This window comes from Scyliorhinus torazame, chromosome 5 (assembly GCF_047496885.1).
Source record: "Scyliorhinus torazame isolate Kashiwa2021f chromosome 5, sScyTor2.1, whole genome shotgun sequence".
NCBI lineage: Eukaryota > Metazoa > Chordata > Chondrichthyes > Carcharhiniformes > Scyliorhinidae > Scyliorhinus > Scyliorhinus torazame.
The window spans coordinates 158,212,827-158,222,958 of NC_092711.1; the positions used below are offsets into that span (position 1 = coordinate 158,212,827).

Consider the following 10,132-nt stretch of genomic DNA (forward strand, 5'->3'; position numbering starts at 1 on the left):
TTAAATGTTGTTCTGATCCTGTCACTAACATTGTTTTGGAACTCACTAGCACCACCACATAGGCAGTCATCAACATGTGCCATAAAGATGCCCGAGAGTTTCCTGCCATGGTACCAATAAAGCACGGCAGCTTCTGCCTTCAAGTGGAGACAACCCGACTTGAACAAAACTGATCTGAGAAGTACGATACACTCTGAAACATCGTTCAAAACATAGACACACTTATTTAACTTCCAAAGTCTTCCATCTACATCTGGCACATTTTTAGGACGTTGCAGAAACACTGCCCTTGGGAAGGGATTCCCCAGCACAACTGCAGCTTTTATGTTTCTTGACTCACATTCCCAAGAAAATGTCGTGAAAAGGACCAAAGAAATTTCAAAATGACCTTTCCTGCTGTGGGCGAGTCCACTCTGACTTCTTGTCTCCGAAGGGTTTTTCAAATCCCTCAGCCACTAACCTCACCTTGGGCCTGATAAGTTGCATCCGGTTGGACCTTTTCTGTGCAGATCCATCGATGTCATGATGCTGGCTGACCCCTATCTGGGACCTCTGAACAAAAGCCAAACTCTCTCCAACTGCCTAACTCTTTCTGTTTAGTCTCCCATACGGCTTTATCTCCTCATTTGTCGGCAGCAACAAACCCTCTCGGTCACGGGGACTTCAGCATTGCCCCCAAACATATCCTTGGTATAAAACTGACAATTCCCTGTGTGAAATGTTCCAGTTATTGAAATTACATCGAATAGAGATCAAAGAAACAGACCAGAAACAGATCGCTGAGGTTCTTTGGCAGTCCCAGTGGTCAGTAAGACTGAACTAAACACAGGTGGTATAAAGCAAACAATACTGTCCACGGAGATTTTCCTTTAATCAGAGCCGTCAGTGGATCTTGTTCCTAACACCAGGTTGTTGTGGAGTCCAGAGTTGGTGAAAGTTTGGGAATCTTTATTACAAACATGCAGGGAAATGCTTCAGCGAACTGAAGCATCTCAAGGAGTAGTTACAATAACATAATTTATACACAGTACAGTTGCAGCTGGCTAGGCTGTTTTGTCGGCAAGTTAGTGGCAAAGTACAGGATCTAAAGGAAACAACTCGAAAACAGCTCACACTTATTGGCTATAGTGACTTCATCTCTCACAAAACACATCTCGGAAAACAACAGCTAGATTAGTAATCCAGAGACCCAGGGTAATGCAATAGGGATCCAGGTTCGGCAGATGATGAAATTTAAGTTAATAAAAAATCTGGAATTAAAAGTCACGATTTAAAAAAAAAAAAAATTGAAAGTACATAATTCATTTTTACCAATTAAGGGGCAATTTAGCGTGGCCAATCCACCCAGCCTGCACATCTTTGGGTTGTGGGGGCGAAACCCATGCAAACACGGGGAGAACGTGCAATCTCCACACGGACGGTGACTCAGATCCGGGATCGAACCTGGAACCTCGGCGCCATGAGGCAAAAATGTTAACCACTGCGCTGCCCTAAAAGTCATCGATGACCATGAAAGCATTGTCGATAGTTATAAAAACCCATCTGGTTACTTTTAGATCCACCTGTCGTGGGGGAAAAACACTATTTACTATCCAGGATAAAGTAAATGTACTTCAGCTTTCATGGATCATTTTAGTGGAAATGTGCTCTCCCAGGCTCAAAGAGCATCAGCCCACTGGAAGCAAAGTCGTGGGACCAGCCAGTCCAGCAGAAAGAAACCCTCCGACCCTCCCACTTCACCAAGTGTCAGAATGAACAAAGTTTGATTTGATTAAATTTATTGCCACATGCACCAAGGTACAGTGAAACGTATTGTTCTGCGTGCAATACAGACAGATCATTCTGTACATGAAAAAACATAGGATATATGATAAATACACAATATAAATACATAGACATTGGGTGAAGCATCCAGAGTGTAGTGCTATTCAGTCGATGAAGATGTGTGGAGAGATCAGTTCAGTCCATAAGAGGGTCATTCAGGAGTCTGGTAACAGCGGGGAAAAAAATCTGTTTTTGAATTTGTTTGTGCGTGTTCTCAGATTTTTGTGTCTCCTGCCCGATGGAAGAGATTGGAAGAGAGAATAAACTTGGTGGGAGGGGTCTTTGATTTTGCTGCCCGCTTTCCTAAGGCAGCGGGAGGTGTAGACAGAGTCAATGGATGGGACGCAGGTTTATGTGATGGACTGGGCTGTGTTCACAACTCTCTGTCGTTTCTTACAGTCTTGGGCTGAGCTGTTGCCATACTAAGCTGTGATGCAGCCAGATAAGATGTTTTCTGTGGCGCATCTGTAAAGATTGGTAAAAGTCAATGATAATTGTTATAACCTGCCTGCTTACCACTGGCTGGGGACTAATAGCAATCCCACAATCCTTAGGAGTATGAGCTTCCCCAATGAGGGGGGGGGGGGGGCGGAGAAATCATTAGCAGAGTCCCTCTGGCCAGTCTGAAACCAGCTGGAGAGGAGTGAGCAACAAGAGAGTATTGCTGCTGCATATATATATATATATATATATATAAAAAATTGTAAATAAATGTTATTTCTTTCTATTCTATAATTCGTGCTGGATTCTTTGTAGCCCTCACAAAAATAATGATCTTTATTGTTGTCACAAGTAGGCTTATATTAACACTGCAATGAAGTTACTGTGAAAATCTCCTAGTCACCACACTCTGGCGCCTGTTCGGGTACACTGAGGGAGAATCCAAATGTCCAATCACGTCTTTCAGGACTTGTGGGAGGAAACCAGAGCACCTGGAGGAAACCCAAGCAGACACAGGGGAAACGTGCTGACACCGCACAGACAGTGAACCAAGGCGGGAATCGAACCTGGGACCCTGGAGCTGTGAAGCAACAATGCTAACCACTTATGCTACCGTGCCACACATGAGGCATTGGACATGCTGAATTTCCTTAGTTTCATGACGAAGTACAGGTTTCTTAGTCGTAGCGTCGATGTGGGTGGGTCAGGACATAATGTTGGTGATGTGCACACCTTGGAATTTGAAGCTGTCAACCAGCTCCACCTCCGCACCTTTGATGCAGACAGGGGTGTGTATGATACTTTGCTTCCTGATAATGACCAGCTCCTTAGTTTTGCTGACATTGAGGGAGAGATTGTTGTTATTACACCATGCCACTAGGTTCTCGATCTCCCTCCTGGACTCTGACTCATCGTTGTTTGATATCCGACCCATTACGGTTGTGCCATCAGCAAACTCGTAGATGAAGCGGGAGCAGATTTTGCCACCCAATCGTGTGTATAACGAGTATAGTAGGGGGCTAAGTACGTAGCCTTGTGGGGCCCCGGTATTGAGGACTATCATGGAGGAGGGTGTTGTTTATCCTTACTGATTGTGGTCCATGTACCAGGAAGTCGAGGATCCAGTTGCAGAGGGAGGAGCCAAGTCCTAAATTTTGGACATGAGTTTGGCTGGGATTATGGTGTTGAAGGCAAAACTGTAGTCAATGAATAAGAGTCTGACGTAAGAGTCCTTGTTGTCGAGATGCTCCAGGGGCAAGTATAGGGCCAGTGAGAGGTGTCTGCTGTGGACCGGTTGTGGCGGTATGCGAATTGCAGTGTATCAAGGAATGCTGGGAGTATGGAATTGATGTGTCCAACATCTCGAAGCAATTCATAATGATCGATGTCAAGGCCACCAGACGGTATTCATTGAGGCAGGTTGCCTGGTTCTTCGACACCAGTATGATAATGGTCTTCTTGAAGCAGGTGGGAACCTCAGAACGGAGTAGGGACAGGATGAGGATGTCCGCGAATACACCTGCCACTTGGTCAGCGCAGGATCTGGGTGCACGACCAGGGATCCCGTCAGGACCGGGTGCTTTCCGAGAGTTCACTTTCAAGAAGGCCGATCTGATTTTGGAGGCTGTGACCGTGGGCATGGGCGTGTCCAAGGCTGCTGGGGCAGTTGACAACGGTTTGTTGGTTTCCTGCTCGAAACAAGCATAGCATGCATTGAGTTTGTCGGGAAGGGGTGCGCTGTTGCTGAAGATTCTACTCAGCTTTATTTTGTAGCCCATTATATTGTTTAGGCCTTGCCACAACCAACGAGAGTCCACATCATCGCTTAGTTTGGTATTGTCACTTGGGAGTCCCTGTTGGCTTTGCGGAGGTCGTACCTAAATTTCTTCTATAGGTCAGGGTTGCCTGCCTTGAACGCCTCAGGCGTGGCCTTCAGTCGGGAGTGAATCTCCCGATTAACCCATGGTTTCTGGTTGGGTAATGTACGTACTACCTTCTTTGACACACAATTTTCTACACACTTGCTGATGAAGTCTGTGATGGTGCTGGCATACTCGTTCAGGTTAGCTGCTGAGTTCTTAAATATGGACCAGTCCATTGACTTCAAGCAGTCGTGTAGGAGCTCTTCCTTTGCCTCGACTTTCTTAACCGGATTCTCTTGCATAAGTTTCTGCTCGTCAGCCGGGAGAAGGAGCACCGTCTTGTGGTCCGATTTTCCGAAGTGCAGTCAGGGGATGGATCATCAGGCACCCTTGATATTTGTGTAGCAGTGGTCAAGGATGTTGGGACCCCTGTCGGGATAGGAGATGTGTTGGTAGAATTTTGGCAGTACACTCGAGGTTGGCCTGGGTAAAGTCCCCGGCCACGATGAACAAGGCCTCCGGGTATTCGGTTTCATTGTTATTTATAGCGGTTACAATTCATCAAGCGCCTTCTTCACTTCCAGCTGGGGTGGGATGTAGACCGCCGTGATGATGGCAGAAGTGAACTCTGTGGAAGGTAGTATGGGTGGCACTTCACAGTCGGGTATTTCAGGTCCGGGGAGCAGTCGTTCGCCAGGGTCGCCACATCCAAGCACCAGGAGGGGTCGGCGAGGAGGCAAATCCCTCCACCCACTCCAGGTTCAGTACTGGATGTGCTTAACAGCAGGAATAACAGCAGAATCCAACCTAACATCACTTGTGAACCCTTTGGTGTCTCAACATGTTGGATGACTGAGTGAATCCCTTCCCGCAGTGAGAGCAGGTGAATGGCTTCTTTCCAGTGTGGACTCGCTGGTGTGTCAACAGGGCAGATGAATCACTAAATCTCTTCCCACAATCAGAGCAGGTGAATCGACTCTCCCCAGTGTGAACTCGCTGGTGTCTCCGCAATGTGGATAATGTTTGAAACCTCTTTGTGCAGTGAGAGCAGCTGAGCGGTCTCTCCTCAGTGTGAATGCGCTGGTGTTCCATCAGTACCTGAGAGCTTTTAAACCTACTCCCACAGTCGGAGCATTTAAAGGGTCTCTCATTGGTGTGAGTGACATTGTGGTTCAACAAGTGGGATGACCGAGTGAATCTTTTCCCAGTCGGAGAGGTGAACGGGCTCTCCCCAGTGTGGCCTCGCTCGTGTTTCATCAGGTTGGATGAGGTTCTAAAGCTCTTTGTGCAGTGAGAGCAGCTGAACGGTCTCTCCTCAGTGTGAATGCGCTGGTGGATCATCAGAACCTGAGAGCTTTTGAAACCCCGCCCACAGTCAGAGCATTTAAAGGGTCTCTCATTGGTGTGAGTGACATTGTGGCTCAGCAGGTTGGGTAACTGACTGAAACCCTTTCCACACACAGTGCAGGTGAATGGCCTCTCCCCGGTGTGAACCCGCTGGTGTGACTGCAGGTGGACTAACTGAGTGAATCCCTTTTCACACACTGTGCAGGTGAATGGCCTCTCTCTAGTATGAACTCGCTGGTGTGTCTGCAGGTTGGGTAAATGAGTGAATTCCTTCCCACACACAGTGCAGGTGAATGGCCTCGCCCCGGTGTGGACTTGATGGTGTCTCTGCAGATGGGATAACCGAGTGAATTCCTTCCCACAGTCAGAGCAGGTGAATGGCCTCTCCCCGGTGTGAACTCGTTCGTGTCTCCGCAGGTTGCCAATGTCAGTGAATCCCTTTTCACACTGAGAGCAGGTGAAAGGCTTCTCTCCAGTGTGACTGCGTTGATGCCTTTCCAGCTCATGTGGGGCTCTGAATCCCTTCCCACATACAGAGCAGGTGAACGGCTTCTCTCCAGTGTGACTGTGTTGATGCCATTCCAGCCCGTACGGGCCTTTGAATCCCTTCCCACAATCCTCACATTTCCATGGTTTCTCCATGGTTTGGGTGATCTTGCGTCTCACCACGTTGGACGATCAGTTGAAGCCTCGTCCACACACAGAACACATGTACAGTCTCTCCCTGATATGAATGGTGTAGTATTTTTTCAGACCATGTAACTGGTTAAAGCTGTTTCCACAGTCAGTGCTCTGTAACAGTCTCACACGGGTGTGTGTGTGTCTCAGTGCTTTCCCAGACACTCCGATGTTGAAAATCTCTTGAAGCAGACAGAATAGACAAACATTTCTCCTTCTAGATTCAAAGGCCGATGATCTTCGGTGCCCAAGAATTGACTGACTCAGTCAGTTCTTGACGTGATATTTAGTTTGAGATATCGACCTCAAACACCTCTCGTTGTAACTTCCTGCAAAAAGATTTTACAAAAATCATCGTCAGTACAGGATAGAAATTCAGAACAGACAATTCTAGTTTCTGTCAAATAATTTTAGCTCTCTCTCTTTCCCTCAAACGCTCTAAATCTCCATTCCACACACTCTCCCTCCAGTCTCACTCTGCTGTATCTAATATTCACCCTCCCAATTCTCCTGAAGGCACTGATTCAGGCTGATTGATATATCCAAGCTCACTGTTTCCTGTCCTGGACACAGGCTGCCAGACAGATATAAGTCTCTGTTACTGGATGATAAATGTGTAATATACAGACTGGATTCACTTCCTTCCCCTCCCAATTCTTATGAAGGTGCTGATTGATGCTGATCAACAAATCTAAACTCACTACAACATGTACAAGAGTACAGACTCTCCATATAAGTATATTTACTGATTAGAGATGGGGTGATTCTGAGGAAGAATGTTATTTAGCCATGGAGTGGTCATGAAGAGGAACCCATTGCCCACAAGGGTTGTGGAAGTCGAGATGATCAATAATTCAAAATAAAATATGAAGAAAATAAGCTTTCAGGTGAACAGGGATACTGAGGGGGAATGGGACTGACTGGATTGCTGTACAGAGAGTCAGCATTGACTTGAGTTACCAAATGGATTCTGTCAGTGCTACAATGACTATAACTGGAAATATATAATGTGGGTACAGTACTATTTACAAAACTAGAAATAATAATACATGTATTTTATTACAGAACCATCAATAACATATCTGATACATTCCATATAACACTAGATATATCTCTGTCCAATATAACATTTTTAAAAATTCATTTACAGGGTGTGGACATCGATGATTAGGCCAGCATTTATTGCCCATCCCTAGTTGCCCTTCACAAGGTGGTGATGAGTTGCCTTCTTGAACCGCTGCAGTCCTTGAGTTGTAGGTACATCTCCTGTGCTGTCAGGGAAGGGGTTCCAGGATGTCGTCCCAGCAACAATGAAGGAAGGGCGATATATTTCCAAGTCCGGCTGGTGAGTGACTTGGAGGTGAACCTCCAGGTAGTGGGGTTCCCAGGTATCTGCTGCTTTTGTCCTTCTAGATAGTAGTGGTCGTGGGTTTGGAAGGTGCTGCCTGAGGAACCTTGGGGAGTTACTGCAGTGCACAGTATAGATGGTATGCACGGCTGCCACAGTTCGCCGGTGACGGAGGGTGTGAATATTTGTGGAATGGGGAGTAGTCAAGCAGGCTGCTTTGTTCTGGATGGTGTAGAGCTGCATCTTGAGCGTTGTTGGAGCTGCACTCAACCAGGCAAGTGGTGATTATTCTATTATACGCCTGACTTGTACCTTGTATATGGGGGACAGGCTTTGGGAGTCAGGAGGTGCGTTACTCGCTGTAGTCTTTGACCTGCCCTGGTGGCCACTGTATTAATATGGCTGGTCCAGTTCAGTTTCTGATCAATGGTAACCCTCAGGATCTTGGTTGTGGAGGATTCAGCGATGGTAATGCCACTGAATGTCAAGGGGCGGTGGTTAGATTCTCCTTTGTAGGAGATGGTCATTGCCTGGCACTTGTGTAGCACAAATGTAACTTGCCACTTATCAGCCCACTTCTGGATACAGTCCAGGTCTTGCTGCATTTGGACATGGACTGCTTCATTATCTGAGTTGTCGCGAAAAGTGCTGAACATTGTGCATCCCCACTTCTCACCTTATGATGGAAGGGAGGTCACTGATGAAGCAGCTAACTATGGGTGGGTCTGGGAATGTGCCCTGAGGAACTCCTGGAGCTGAGATGATTGACCGCCGACCACCACAACCAAGTTCCTTTGTGCCAGGTATGACTCCAACCAGCGGAGAGTTCTCCCCCGATTCCCATTGACTACAGTTTAGCTGGGTCTCCTTGATGTCATACTCGGTCAAATGCTGCCTTGATGCCAAGGGCAGTCACTCTCACCTCACCTCTGGCATTCAGCCCTTTCATCTATGTTTGACCCAAGGCCGTAATGAGGTCAGGGGCTGAGTGACCCTGGCGGAACCCAAACTGAGCAACCGTGAGCAGGTTATTGCTGAGTAAAGTGCTGTTTGATTGCACTGTTGATGACTCCTTCCACCACTTCTGCTGATGATGGAAATAGACTGATAGGGAAGGAATTGGCTGGGTTGAATTATGTCCTGTTTACTGTCCCCTTAAATGTCAGCCATATCCTGGAGAAAGAAGCCCTTTAATTGTGAACATTAGGAAAGAGACGATCCTTTTAGCCAGACAAATAAATGTGTCAAGCTGAGGGAGCAAAGGATGTCAATATCTGGACCAACCTTTGCCTGGGCCAACCTTTGCAGAGTCTGCACCCTCCCTGGATTCACTTCCTTTCCCTTCAGTTGCTACAAGTCACCAATTGAAGGTGAGAATGAGAAAAGAAATGGAAAGTGGGAGAAAAGAAAGTGTTATACTCACAGATGTTGGAGACAGGAGTCTGTGTGCAGCTCAAGCTCATTCAGGGTCGGAGGAACAACAGCTTTGCTCGGCAGAAACCTCCATTTCCAGCTTCCGCATTGAGACAATGTGGGAGCTCTGATTGGCGGAGGAGCAGAGTCCTTCCGGTCCTCCAATCTTCCCATTGGCCACAACTCAGCAGAGTCAGCGGAGGTGAGCTCCTTCTGCACATGCGCAGTGTGCCCTCTCCCTGAGACATGCGCAGTCCCGGGTTGGGAGAGAGGGAATCATCGATCGCCGGAACTGTCAGCCGGTTGGCTGGAGACCTTGTCTCGAGGATGTGGAGGGGAGGGGGGAAAAATGGACGGGGGAGGGGGGAAAAATGGACGGGGGAGGGGGGAAAAATGGACGGGGGAGGGGGGAAAAATGGACGGGGGCGGGGCTCCATATCCGCGCGCGGGGCGAGTGTACGCAAATGCAGCGAAGTCGCCGCGGAGCGGGTTTATTCCTATTGGCTGATCTAGAGGACGAGCATCTTTGTGATGTCACAATGTGGAGGTTGGACAATGAGTCAGACTGAAACCGCCTCCTCTGGGCAACATCTGGGAGCAAATCAACGTCTCCCCCTTTCATCAGGTCATAAGGTATAGGAGCAGAGTTCGGCCATTTGGCCCATCGAGTCTGCTCCGCCATTTGATCATCACGGATCTCATCCTGGCCTCAACTCCACCATCCTGAGAGTTCTCCATAACCCTTCAACCCGATTAAAAATCTGTCTAACTCCTCCCTAAATTTACTCACTGTCCCAGCTCCACCACACTCTGGGGTAGTGAATTCCACAGATTCACAGCCCTTGGGAGAAGCAGTTTCTCCTCAACTCTGTTTTGAATTTACTCCCTCTTATGTGAAGACTATTGCCTCTCGTTCTCGAATGCCCCACTAGAGGCAGCAGGCACGCCAAGTCTACTTTATCTTTCCATTTATTTTCTCATTCTGAGGGGATATTGGTAACTTGCAGGCAGCACGGTAGCATTGTGGATAGCACAATTGCTTCACAGCTCCAGGGTCCCAGGTTCGATTCCGGCTTGGGTCACTGTCTGTGCGGAGTCTGCACATCTTCACGTGTGTGCGTGGGTTTCCTCCGGGTGCTCCGGTTTCCTCCCACAGTCCAAAGATGTGCAGGTTAGGTGGATTGGCCATGATAAATTGCCCTTAGTGTCCAAAAGTGCC

The 10,132-nt window shown here is 47.7% G+C and overlaps 1 protein-coding gene across 1 annotated transcript; it reads right to left on the reverse strand.

Moving 5' to 3' along the window:
- Nucleotides 1-927: 927 nt before the first annotated feature.
- Nucleotides 928-9,027, reverse strand: LOC140420284 (uncharacterized). Its single transcript, XM_072504316.1, has 2 exons — nt 8,924-9,027; nt 928-6,481 (listed from the first exon to the last, which is right to left on the reverse strand). The coding sequence occupies exon 2, from the start codon at nt 6,114-6,116 to the stop codon at nt 4,941-4,943; it is 1,176 nt and encodes a 391-aa protein (XP_072360417.1). The 5' UTR covers nt 6,117-6,481; nt 8,924-9,027; the 3' UTR covers nt 928-4,940.
- Nucleotides 9,028-10,132: the final 1,105 nt, after the last annotated feature.